Source organism: Vombatus ursinus, unplaced genomic scaffold (assembly GCF_900497805.2).
Source record: "Vombatus ursinus unplaced genomic scaffold, bare-nosed wombat genome assembly UNPS02004989.1, whole genome shotgun sequence".
NCBI classification, from domain to species: Eukaryota; Metazoa; Chordata; class Mammalia; order Diprotodontia; family Vombatidae; genus Vombatus; species Vombatus ursinus.
In genome coordinates this window covers 21,256-35,825 of record NW_020944767.1, presented here as the reverse complement: position 1 = coordinate 35,825, position 14,570 = coordinate 21,256, and the positions used below count along the sequence as shown (strand labels likewise).

Here is a 14,570-nt window from a genome sequence, read left to right as displayed (position 1 = left end):
GGAAATAGCTACTAAGCTAGTTGAACATGAACATAGATTGAGAGTAAAATGAAAAAAAGAATGAAAAGATTGGCAGGCAACAGACTGTGAAGGACTCTATATACAAATTTGGGGATGATTTATGTTACCCTAGGGGCACTAGCAGCTCTTGAGCAGAGCACTGACATATTCTTTCTTATTGTTTTAGCAACACTATTTTATTAGCAATGTGGAGGATAGATTTGAAGACTGGAGAGACATTTAATTGGGAGGTGGTTTCAAGAATCCAAGCAAGAAGTAATGAAGATCACAATTAGAATGCAAGCAGAAAGAGGGATAGAATGGAAAGATCTTGTGGCAGAGTTGGATACAACTGAACAACAAAAACAACAAGTCAATAACCTGACTCCTAATTGTGACAATACCCAATCTCAGATGCTACCTTCCATCAATTAGTACACTGCCCCCTCCAAATTATGTATCTGCTTTATATAGATTTGGGATTTGTTTTTCTATGTACATGAGTTATTTGTCCCCAGTAGAAACTAAGATCTTTGTGAGTAAGTATCTTTTTTTTTTTTTATAGCTAGCTATTAGGACAATCCTTGGTACATAATAAGCCCTTACTAGATACCTATCTCTTCCCTTCACTTGTCACGTGACCCTGCTTTTTTCCAAAATAATTTCTTTAATGCAGATTTCACTTCGTTATTCCTAAGAGTATAAATAAGAGGGTTTAACATAGGAGTCACCAAGTTGTAGAAGAGGGTGAGAAACTTTCCCTGGTCCTGAGAGGTGTTATTCCCTGGCTGCATATAAACATACATGATATTACCATAAAAAAGTGAGACCACAGTGAGGTGGGACCCACAGGTATTGACGACTTTTTTTCATCCTGCAGCTGACTTGATCCTCAGAACTGTCTGGGTAATATATCCATAAGAAATAAGAATAAGTGAGAGGGGCACTAAGACAATTATTACAGTTAAGATGAAGACTGTACTTTCTATAGCCACTGTATCCACACAAGCCATCTTGATTAATGCTGGCAACTCACACAAGAAATGTTTCACTTGGTGTTTTCCACATCGAGGTAATCTCATTCCTATAGGAGACATAACCAGGGAATTGAGAAGTCCGATGCCCCAAGACACAGCCACCAGCTGCACACAGAGCTGGCGATGCATAATGACTGTATAATGGAGGGGTTTACAAATGGCAATGAAGCGATCATATGCCATAACAGCCAGGAGGATACATTCTATACTACCTAATCCAAGGAACATGAAGAGTTGGATGACACAACCTAAGTAGCTAATGGTCTTATTAGATCCTCCCAGGTTGAAGAGAAACTGAGGTATGGAACTGGTAGTGAAGCAAAGATCCAGGAAGGAGAGTTGAGTGAGGAAGAAGTACATAGGAGTGTGCAGCCGGGAATCTAGTTGGGAGACCAAGATAATGGTGATGTTGCTAACCAAAGTTATTAAGTAAAAGATTAAAACTATAACAAAAAGGATATGTTCTAGCCTAGGCCGATCAGAGAAACCCAACAAGATGAAGTGTTCCAGGGAACTTTTGTTGCTCATGACAATAATCCCTTAGTATGTGCCTGTAGGGAGAGGAATAATAATGTATTTAAGTTTTGATAAGAATGGGGGGAATGATGTGGATAAAATAGAGTAAAAGATAATCTGAAACATTTCTATCTGACTACGACACATAATCAGAAATTGAGCTAAGTCTCAAATTTTTGGTCCCTATCTGACAGCATTACCTAGCATATTCTGTCACAGTGGAACACAGTCTTTAGTGCTGGCATAAAAAAATGGATCCAAAAGCAATGTGGTATAATTTTAGCTATTTCCCTGATTTAGGTCAAAGTGAAAAATATATGTAAATGATGTGTATAATATGGTAAAAACAACCTGGCAAAAGGTGAAACATTCAGTTAATCATTTGGTTCCTTGGGCCATAAAAAAACAAACATTCAGTTTGATTGATTTTCTTTTACTGATTTGATAGAAGTTTTGCCAAAATAGCATAGTCCCATAAGAAAAAACAAAAATAAAAAAAAAAGACTGCAAAATTTAATGAGATGTTTAATCAATCAGTTCTATTGTTTGGAGTGACTTGTTATTTGAGTAAGTATGTTTAATCTAGATTCTCCATGTAGCAGTCAATCAGAAAGTATTTATTAAGTACTTACTTTGGGCTAAATGTTGTGCTAGGCCTTGGGGAAAAAAAAATAAAAAATGAAAACGGTCTGTACCCTCAAGGAGTACACTCTCTACCTAAGGGAGACACTATGCACACTTATAAGTAGATAAATTAGATAAAAGATAATTTTGAGAAGGAGAACTAACAATAAAGGTGTCAAGAAAAGCCTAAGGCAACAAGTCAAGTTACTAAACTTTTATTAAGCACCTACTGTATTTCGATTCTTATGCTAAAGTGGGACTTGAGATGAGACTTCTAAGATGCAGATACAAGGAGGAATGCATTTTAGGCTTAAGGAACAGCCATGCAAAGGCACTGAGGAGGAACTGAAGCATGAGGAACAACAAGAAGCCCAGTTTTGTTGAGCTGTGTGGGAGTAATGTTCAATAAGGATACAAAGGTGGGCTGGGGCCAAACACCATGCTGAATGCTTTACAAATATTATCTCATTTGATCCTCCCAGCAAACCTGGAAAGTAGGTGCTAGTTCAGAAAACTGAAACAAAGCTGAAGTGATGTCTGAGGTTTAATTTGACCTCGAATCTTCCCGATTCCGGGTCATGTTTTATCCATTGTGCCAGTTTAATAGAATGGAGAGGAGGGGGCGGATGTGAGATGTTTTGTGGATGTAGAAATAGCAAGATTTGGCAACTGTGTAGATAAGTAGATTGAGAGGGAAGAGCCAAGGATGGCATTTTAGTTGTAAATATGAGTGACCAGAAGAATAGTAATGCCTTTTGGAGAAATAAGGAAGTTCAAGAGAGGGGTAGGTTTAGGAGCTTATAGATGTACAGATAAGTTTAGTTTTGGCCATGTTAAGTTAGAGATGATACCTAGACCTTTATTCAAAATATCTAGTAAACAATAGGTTATGGAGGCCTAGAGCTCAGGAGAAAGGCTAAGGCTAGAAATATTGATCTGAGGGGCATCAGCATAGAGATGATAAACTGAAGTGACTTGGTGAGGTTACAGAGAGAGTGTAGAGAGAGAAAAGAAGCAGGCCTAGAAAAGAGCTGTGGAGCACATTTAGGGGACATATTTAGTAGAAACACTGTTCAGACAAGAAGAAGGAGAACCAATAGAGAGGTGTCATGAAAATCCAGGAGAGAATGTTCAGAAGACAGTAATCAACAATGTCTTTAAAAAGAGATGAGAAAAGGGTTGAAGAAACAGCATCAGATTTGGCCATCACTGGTAATTTAGGAGAAAGCTGTTTCAGTTGAATGATAAAGCCATACTTCAAAGGATTTAGAATTAACAGGAAAATGCAGTTGCAAGTAGAGAGCTTTTACAAAGACTTGTAATTCATACATTCACTCTGAATCAACTGATTGTTTTTAATTAAATTCAACAAATATTTTTTAAGGAAACAATTTCAATCTCTCTCTCCCTTCTTATACACACACATACACACACACACACACACACACACACACACACACACAAACACCCATTTGTATTAAGCTCTGGCCTAGTTATCTTTAGTATAATGGGTTTGAGGAGAGAAAGACTTTGATCATTTTAGATAATTCTAAAATCAAAGTATATAAAATGAACAAATAGCATTTTGAAGTAGGAAAATCACTAGACTGAGAAACAGGAAAGCTAGTCCTGGCTCTAGCACCAGCGGTAGGGAACCTGCAGCCTCAAGGCCACATGTAGCCCTCTAGGTCCTCAAGTGCAGCCCTTTGACTGAATCTAAACTTCACAAAACAAATCCCCTTAATAAAAAGATTTGTTCTGTAAAATTTGGATTCAGTCAAAAGGCTGCATCCAAGGACCTAGAAGAACACATGTGGCCTTGAGGCCACAGGTTCCCCACCCCTGAAACATCTGATCATATACAATTCATTTAAACTTTCGGGAGAACCTGCTGTCTTCCTCCAATTGAATATTAACTCTTCACACATCTTCAGGCCTAATAGTGTCTAGCATACGATTAATAATGCTTGGTGAATTAAATTGAACACAAACGTCTCCTTCCTAGCACTCCTCAAAAAATCTTTTGAGATCACCTTTAAAAAAAGCAAATGTTATTTCATACAAAATTTAGTCATTTAGATGTATTCCCTGTCAGAGAAAATAGCAAAGAATATAGGTATGGCCAAACAGTACTTCCCAAGCTAAAAGCAAACAAACAAAATCCTTCACTCTAGTCATTCTTTATTAGTTCAATTTTAAAACTCTAATATTTCAGTCTGATAAGAAGTTCATCATGGGCTTATAGTTAAAGTCTTTCCAGACAATGTGGACCTTGCTAGAGTTTGCATGTCCCTGACTCTCAAATAACAAAAAATGTAGTCATAGCCAAACCCTCTCTGCAATTTATTTGATAGCATGGTAGATAACCTGTCATTTTAGAGGAAGGCACTGTCAAATTCCCTGTTGAGGAAGCCTAAGTAGAGAAAAACAACACTGAATTTAGAGACAGAAGACCTGTTTGCTGATTCTGTAATTTATTACCTATGTGACTTCAGGCAATTCAATTAACATCTCTGGGTCTCGATTTGTTTTTTGTTTTTGTCTTTTTTCTTAATCTGTGACTGAGGAGGAGGAGTAGACTAAATTATCTCTTGTCATGAAGAACATTTAAAGCTTTTCATTACCCTTCCTACAGTTTTAGTCAAACTACTCATCTCAACACACTTTGATCCAGCTTCATTGACTTACTTTTGGTTCATTGGACATAAAACTCCATTTTTACACTAGTTTTCCTCCATACCTGGACTTATCTGCCTTCTCACCTCCACTTCATGATTTCCTGGTTTCCTTAATGATTTAGCTGAAGGGTCACACTTGAGAGGCCTTTCTCAGCCCCCCACCTACTGGTTCCAGTCTATCAAAATTGGTCATCTCACAATGTTGCTTTTACTGTGTATAATATTCTCCAGGTTCTGTCACTTCACTCAACATCAGTTCGTATAAGTCCTTTCAAGTTTTTCTGAAGTCTGCCTGCTTATCATTTCTTATAGGACAATAATATTCAGTTGCATTCATACACCACAACTTATTTAGCCATTCCCCAATTGATGGGCATCTTCTCAATTTCCAATTCTTGGCCACCACAAAAAGAGCTGCTATAAATGTTTTCATATATGTGGGTCCTTTTCCCATTTGTATGATCTCTTTGGAATACAGACCCAGAAGTGATATTGCTGGTTCAAAGGGTATGCACAGTTTTATGGCCCTTTGGGCAAAGTTTCAAATTGCTCTCCAGAATGGTTGGATCATTTCACAACTCCACCAAGGATGCATTAGTGTTCCAATTTACCCACATCTTCTCCAATATTTATCATTTAGAAGGTGCATTCTTTGAGGGCAAGGGCTGTTTTTTACTTCCTCTCTATCCTCAGGCTTAGCTAGGTGCCAAGGCACATAGAAAGTGCTTAATGCATTATTACTGTTTGATTAACTGACTGCCTATAAGGTCTTCTGCAGCTTCAAATCTGTGATCAATTGGAATTTTGAGGGGTTTCAGTTTTCTCAATTGTAAAATGGGAATTTTATATGTGTGTGTGTGTGTATGTGTGTGTGTGTGTGTGATCTAATTCATAGATCTGTTTTGATGAACCAAAGAAATAATGTATGTAAAGTACTAGAATATATTATTAAAATGTGATTTTAAAATTTTTTATTGACTTAATTCACTAAACCAATTATATTTTAAGGTTGATGGGTGATAAAAGCTAACATATACATAGTGCCTTAAGCTGTGGAAAGCATTTTACATATACTATCTTATTTGGTCATCACAACAAGCCTGTGGCATACCTATTCTTACCATCTACATTTACAGATGAGGTGATGGGAGGGAGGGAATGTCAAGACATTAGAATAAAGACAGATACTCACTCAGTCTCTCCCAAATTTCCTTCTAAACAACATTAAAATAACTTCTCAAACTGAATTCTGGAGTGGCAAAAACAACCAAAGGATGAGACAAGATAATATCCCAGCCCAAGACAACTTAGAAAATCAGCAGGAAAAGTCTGTCTTAATGTGATAAGATGGGAGTGCAATTTGGTGCATGCTGTGTCTGGCAAGTTTGAGGCCCTGAGCCTCAGGGTAAGCCAGCCTCAGGCTTTGGGGGCAATTGAATCTGCAGCAATGACTTCTGTCTGAGTTCTCAGCCTATGGACAGTAAGAGGATGAACAGGTGGTCAGAAGCATACTGTAAAAGATACTTTGCTGGTACTGAGTGCAGAACTCTGTTACATTGTCCCAGCGTGAGGAGGAACACTATTACACTACAGCTTCTGAGCACAAGGAGCAGGGATCCTTGTCACAATTCCATGGCAGAAAACAGTATATGTACTCACTCACAGACCATAGTATATACCAGGATAGCAGGGACCGCATCTCTCCTTAGATCAGAAGATCAGAAGAATTGAAAACTTGCAGACCTCCAAAACTAGCTCTGAAAAAAAAAAGCTGTGAACCTTTGGACAGTGCCCCCTCAACACCAGGAGCAGAGTCTAACTTTAACATAAAGTTAAAAGCAAATAAATAGGCTGGGAAATGAGCAAGCAACAATAATAAAGAACCTGACCACAAAAAGTTACTATGGTAACAGTAAAGATCAAAATACAAACTCAGAAGAGGACAAAAATGGCAAAAACATCTACATACAAAGCTACAGAGAAAAATGTAATTGGTCTTAGGCACAACAATTGATGGAAGAGCTCAAAATTGATTTTAAAAATCAAATAAGAGAGGTAGAGGAAAAATTGGGAAATGAAATCAGAATGATGCTTAAATAAAATAATATCTTAAAAACCAGAATAAGCCTAGTGGTAAAAGAGGCACAAAAATCCACTGGAGAGAAAAACTCTTTGAAAAGCAGAATTGCCAAATTGGAAAAAAATTATGTACAGAAATTACAAAAGTTAACTTAAGAAGACAACTCCTTAAAAAGTAGAATTGACCAAATGGAAAAGGAAGTCCAAAAGCTCATTGTCAAAAATAAATTCTTAAAAATTAGAACTGGACAATTGGAAGCTAATGATTCCATAAGGCATCAAGAAAGAATAAAACAAAATCAAAAGAATGAAAAAATAGAAGAAAATGTTAAATATGCCATTGGAAAAAGAACTGACCTAGAAAATATATCCAGGAAACATAATTTAAGACTTATTGAACTACCTGAAAGCCATGATTTAAAAAAACCTAGACATTATATTTCAAGAAATTATTAAGGAAAACTGTCTTGATATGCTAGAACCAGAGTGTAAAATTGAAACCACCGTTCACCTTCTGAAAAAGATCACCAGATTAAAACTCCCAGGAATATTATAGTCAAATTCTAGAGCTCTCAGGATGAAGAGAAAAAAAAATACTGTGAAGGGCCAAAAAGAAACAATTTAAATATTGTGGAGTTATATTCAGGATAACACAAGATGTAGCAACTTCTACATTAAAGGAGCAAAGGGTTTAGAATATGCTATTTTTGAAGGCAAAGGAGCAAGGATTACAACCAAGAATCACCTATTAGCAAAATCCTACAAGAGAAAAATGGATTTTTAATTAAATAGAAGACATTTAAGTATTCCTGAAGAAATGACCAGAGCTGGATAGAAATTTTGACTTTCAAATACAAAACTCAAGAGAGGTATAAAGAGGTAAACAGAAAAGAGAAATCATGAGGGATTAAATAAGGTTAGAATGTTTACATCTTTACATGGGGAGAGGATATGTGTAACTCCTAAAAACCTTATCCTTACCAGGGCAGTTATTAACAGTTTACATAGATAGAGGGAATGGGTGTGAGTTGACTGTGATGGGATGATATCTCTCCAAAAATTAAATTAAGGGGTGAGAAAGAGGGATCTACTGGGAGAAGGAAGAAGAGAGGGGTACAGTGGAGTAAAATATCTCACATGAAAGTACTTTTACCATGGAAGGGAAGATGAGGGGTTGGTAGGCAACACTTGAACCTTACTCGCATTGGAACAGGTTGGAAGAGAGAATAACATATACGTTCATTTAGTTATAAAAATCCATCTTATCTAACAAGGAAGTAGGAGGAGAAAGGAATAAGAGAAGTGAGTGGGGCTAATATAAGGGCAGTGGGATGAGGGTGGTTGCAATTAGAAACAGTTTTTGAGGAGGGAGTGGGTGAAAGAAGAGAGGGAGAGAGAAAGAAAGTGAAAGAAAAAGACAGAGAGAGAGAGAGAGGGAGAGGAAGGGAGGGAAGGAGGGAGAGAGAGAGAGAGAAAGAGGGAGAAAGAGAAAGAAAGAGAGAGAGAAATAGGAGGAAAAATGGGATGGAAGGAAACACAGTAAACATAACTGAATGTTAATGGGATGAACTCTGCCATAAAACAGAAGTGGATTAAAAACCAAAATCCACTTGAAACAGAAAGATAAACACAGAATAAAGGTAAGTGGAAGGAAGAGAATTGATTATGCTTCAGTTGAAGTAAAAAAAAATACAGGTGTAGTAATCATGATCTTAAACAAAACAAAATCAAAAATAGATCTAATTAAGAGACATAAGTAAAGAAATCACATCTGGCTAAGAGATACTATAGGCAATGAAGTAATATCAATATGAAACATATATGCATGAAATGGTATAGCATCCAAATTCTTAAAGGAAAATATGTTACAAGAGGAAGTAGAAAATGAAACTATACTATTGGGGTATCTTAACTTCTGTCTTTCAGATTTAGATAAATATAAGCATAAAATAAGAAAGAAGTTAAAGAGATTAATAGAATTTGAGATAAATTAGATATGATAGACCTCTGGAGAAAAATGAATAGAAAAAAAGGAATATACATTTTTCTCACCAGAACATGGCACCTATGCAAAAATTTACTATGTATTAGGGAATAACAAACCAACAACCAAATGCATAAAACAAATATTAAATATTAAATAAATATTAAATACTAACAAAAATTAAATATATTTTTCAGATCACAATGCAATAAAAATAACATTTAATGAGAGGTCATGAAAACATAGATTAAAAAGTAATTGGGAATTAAATAATCTCTTCCTAAAGAATGAGTGGATCAAAGAACAAATCATAGAAAAAATCAATAATTTCATTAAAAAGAATAACAACAATGAAACAACATATCAAAATTTATGGGATGTGACCATAGCAACACTTAGTGGAAAATTCACACTTCTACATGCTAGTATAAATAACATAGAGAAAGCAAAAATCAATGAATTGGGCATGCAACTAAAAATAAAAAAACTAGAACGAGAACAAGTTTAAAAATAGTCAACTAAACACTGAATTGGAAAACTTGAAAATAAATGGAGAGATTTATGAAATTGAAAGCAAGGAAATCTTTGAACTAATAAACAAAACTAGGAAGTGGTTTTATGAACAAAATAATCCAATAAAATAGATAAAATATTTGTTAATTTCATTTTAAAAAATGCAAATTACCAGTATCAAAACAATAAGTGTGAATTCACCACCAATGAAGAAGGAATTAATGTAATTATTAGGAGTTATTTTGCCCAATTGTATGCCAGTAAAACTGACAATCTAAGTGAAATGGATGAATATCTACAAAAATATAAACTGCCCAGATTAACAGAAGAAGAAATAGAATACTTTAAAAACCCTATCTTAGAAAAGGAATTTGAACAAGCCATTCCTTCATTCAGTATCCTAATAACAGTTTGCCTAATTTGTTGTCTCCTGTTATTTTTCTTGGATTCAATGTCTTCTTTCTCCAGCATGGAATAGTAGGAAGCACAGAGATTTTTTATTAAAAAGTGTGTTAGAATTATGGGTCTACTATTCACTGTGTCACTTTGTCACTTAAACTCTCAGTTCTGTAGGCAAAGCTCTGAGACTTTAAGTTGCAGAGCCTTTACAGATTTGTATTGGTAGAGGGAGTTTCCCATGAGCAGTTATTTACTTAGGTCTAGATCCAAAAAATAAATGCTTCATGGCCTCTAGATTCTAGATCTTAGACACGTAACAAATATTTAATAAGTGCTCATTGACTGATGAGTATTTTATGTGTGACTCACCAGAACTTCTCATTACTCCCAAGCATCTTTTTACCAGTTACTTTTGTACTGTAATTTAAGCAACACTATCCTTGCTACTTGAAGGCATATGTCAATCTATTTCCCTAATCCTTTATTGTGCCTCATAGGCACAGGTCTATACCCAGATTTGAGAGTTCTAGAAAATTGGTAATGAGGAAATGACACAATCACTACCTTTATAGTAGACACAAGAAACAGGCAAACAAAGCGTATACACACTATGGCAATAAAAACAGACAGAGGTTTGTCCCCACATGCAAGAAATCCACCCCAGTCTGAGGATGAGGGAAATGTGTTGGGGAAAGAACACACTCAAAATTAGAGTTCAGGCGGCTAAATTATTTACCCTAAAAGTGAACTTGGTTGAGAATAGGTTATGAATGCCAGATGTAGAAGAAGGCATTCCTAATCAGACGCAGATGTGGTATAAAAGTTCTCTGGGTCCTTTACTGATACCAGGGATCGGTAAAACTTGGGTAGGGGGAGCTTTCTATTGGAACCACATGCTGGTGGAAGGTTCTAATGTTAACTAAGGAAGTAGAAGGAGAATGCCTCAAGGTCCTTGCAGTAATTCAAAAGTTCATAAAAAACTGTAAGCCTTATCTGCCTGAACCAGAGTTAACAGTGGAAAAGGAAAAACTATTTTACCTATATGTTTCTATGGACATTAGGACCACTTAAACTAAGTGACTCAATATTGCAGTCCTATCATAATAAATACAAATGACTATGACATTGAACAATAATCATAACATCAAATATATAAAGTTTAAAATGATCACAATCATGGATTCCACTTACCATCCCCAAACTTCCTAAGCTAAAATACTTTTCCTGACCTTCATTGCTTTAAGTATATTGTATATTAAGTATATCTATATTCCTTTAGACTTGGTACACAATTAATGATTAATAAATGTCTTTTCACTCATTCATTCCACTTCAAATAACTATGATAATGTTAGGCTACTTTTCAGAAACATGCATTAACATTCCATTGACTATCCCTTAAGAAATCCATGTCAAGACATCTCAAAATCTTTGTAGGTTTGCAAAATGCTTTACAGACATTATCAAATTTGACTTTAATAACTATTCTGTTAAGTAATTACTATAATTATTTGTGTTGCAGATGCTGAACATGAGACTGGGAGAGGTTAAATGACTTCCTCACAATCATACGACTAATTAATGTTAGAGGTGGTATTCAAACCCAGGTCAAAGTCCAGCACTCTGTCTCATAGATCAGAACAAAATTTACCTCATTTAAAACCTTCCCTCATTCACATAGTCACAAGTGAGCTTCCATCTTGCTCCATTTTGCTTTCTAAGTATTGAAATGATCACATTCTATTTTGTAATATGGTAGCTAGGTAGCAAAGTGCATAGAACACTGATTCGGAATAAGAAAGAAAAATGATTTCAAATTTGGCCTCAGACACTAACTAGCTGTGTGATTATGGGTAAGTCACTTGATGTTTCTGCCTGCTTCAATTTTCTCATCTGTAAAACAAGGATAATAATAGCATTTACCTCCCAGGGTTATTGTAAAGATATAATGAGATGAATTTCTTTGCAAACCTGAAGGCACTATAAAGTTTAGGTATTTGTGTGTGTGTGTGTGTGTGTGTGTGTGTGTGTCTGTCTTTGTGTATCTTACATTCCCTTACAAATGGTGGACTTTTGCCTATTATTCATCTATATCCTTAAAGCACTGTATCTCACATAATAAAATGCTTTTAAAAATTTGACACTTAATGTTTATATGTCCCACTCATCCCACTAAGTACATTTTTATAAATATTATCTCATTTGATCCTCATAATAACTCTAGGAAGTAACTGCTCTCATTTTACAGTTGAGGAAACTGAAAGGGACAAAGGTTAAGTGACTTGTCCAGGGCTGCACAGATGAGGTCATATTTGGAGTTAAATCTTCCCGACTCCATCAAGGCTCATTGCTCTATCCAGTCTACCACCCAGCTTGCATTAAAACAAATTTATTATAGCAATTTATTACTGGACCATTTTTTCAAAGTTACAAAGCACACTCACTGTTGGATATGAAAGACCAGCATTTTAATCTTAATTTATATCTTATATATCCTATTTCTTCAAAGGTTCCCCTATGTCTATCATTGGGGGTACTTCAAAGAGTCTTACTGCAACCCTTCCTTGCCTTAAGAGGCCATTTTATGAATTGTTATGACAGCTACAAATTCATCACCTAATGGCTTGTATTCTGGAATGATAATTGTCAAATTTATCTAGATTGACCCTTGAAGAAGAGACAGGGTTTATATCATGGGCTTATAGTTGAAGCCTTTCCAGATTTTTGGGAACTGTTAAAGTTTGCATGTCACTGACTATTAAAAACTGAGTTTCACTTCCAGTATGAAAGGAAGCATCAGAGCAGGGCTTCAGTCTAACTGTGTTTTATACATTGTCTAACTGAAGCTCAGAGAAAATTAGATTTTCTCAGGGGACACATTAAGATCATGATATAGGTAGTAAGCTTATATAGAACTGGAATCCCAGACTGGTATGGCTTCCACTAGATCCAGTGAAGAATGTACAATCATTTTGAAATTTCCTACCCCTTGAAAAATTTTCTTGTTCATATAACCTCTCATTTTTTCTTTGTCTTTTCATGAAAGGATGCCAAAATCCAGATAAGAAAATTAAAAAAAAATAACATATCTGTCATTTGAATGTTTTATCCACACAGTAGACATTGGAATATTTAGGGCATTTTACCTAGCAATATGCCTAGCACATAGTCAATGCTTTTGGAATACTTGCTGATAGATTAGCTGATTTCTATTAGTTTTATCTAGAGAGTTGACATTGGTTATATGCATATTAAATAAAATCAGTTTAATTTAAGACATATAATCCAATTACAAAATATTATTTAAAACATCAGATGTCACATCATTGAGGTACCACTGTGGTAAAGGGTATATAGCTACTCTAAGGGTGGATATGGAGAGGTATCATGGTATATTCAAATAAATGACCTTAGAATCAGAAGACTAGACTCAAAATTTAGCTCTGCAGAGCCAGGAAAATATTGTATATAGTAAAAGCAATATTGTATGATGATCAACTGTGAATGGCTTAACTATTCTCAGTAATACAATGATACAAGTCAATTCTGAAGGATCTATGAGGAAAAATTCTATCCACCTGCAGAAAAAGAACTGATGGAATCTGAATGCATATCTAAGCAAACTTTTCTAAACTTTATTTTTGTTGTGTTTTTTGTCTGTTTCATTTCACAACATGACTAATATGGAAATATCTTTTGCATGACTGCCCATATATAACTTTTATCAAATTATGGCCTTCTCAATGAGAAGAGAAGGGAGAAAGGATGGGAGATAGTTTGAAACTCAAGATTGTGAAAAGCAAAGGTAAAAAATTGTTTTTACATGTAATTGGAAGAAAAAAAAACCTTAACTCTACAACTTACCAGCTGTGTGACCATGGGCAGCTTACCTTTTTTGAAATTCATTCCCTCATTGGTAAAGTGGTAAATAGCATTTTCCTTATTTACTTTATAGGCCACTGCAAGGATTAAATGAGATAATGTTCATAAGGAACTTTATAAATCCTGAAATACAATATGAATGTCTAACATCATAATAACAATAACAACAATCACTACTCCTACTACTACTAGTATTTTTGCTCTTCACTTTGTAATATTAGAAAGTTTTCTAGAGATCTGAGAAGGAAAGTGACTTACTTAGGATCATACAACCAATATGTATCAGAAAGAAGACTTGAATCAAAGTATTAGTGACTCTAAGCCATTACTCTATATACTATGGAAAACTCTCCTTTTGTAAGCCTACAGCACCTGATGTTCCAAGTAGCTTGAATGAGAGGTATGGTGGTATAGTGAAAAGGGCACTGAATTTTGATTCAAAAGATTTGGGTTGAAATCTCAGCTGTTATTTTACTACCTGCGTAACCCTGAGCAAGGCGCTCTATCTAAGTCTCACTTTCTTTACCTATAAAATGAGGATATTGGGCTAGGTTGCCTCTGAGATTCCTTCAAGCTCTAAATTCATGCTCTTATGGTTTCTCATATCAGAACTAACCAGGTCCAACCTTGCTTAGGAACGTATTCAGGATGGCATTGTCATAGCCATTATTATTGTTTAAAAAGGTTTGACTATGTTGTTCCAAAATTCCATAGACCTCATCCATAAATGAATGAAAAGCTATTTTATTGCTCACTTATCCATGTCCCAAACTGTCTACCTCTATTCTTTCCTCATCTTCTAGATAAATCCGAGATAGACATGATGGTCTTTTTTTTTTATCAGTAACATGAAATATC

General features: G+C 35.3%; 1 protein-coding gene across 1 annotated transcript; it reads right to left on the bottom strand.

Moving 5' to 3' along the window:
• Nucleotides 1–626: 626 nt before the first annotated feature.
• LOC114028625 (olfactory receptor 2W3-like) lies at nt 627–1,568 on the bottom strand. Its single transcript, XM_027842890.1, is given in 1 exon segment — nt 627–1,568. A coding segment is annotated over 1 exon segment (939 nt). The 5' UTR covers nt 1,566–1,568.
• Between the last annotated feature and the right edge of the window lie 13,002 nt (nt 1,569–14,570).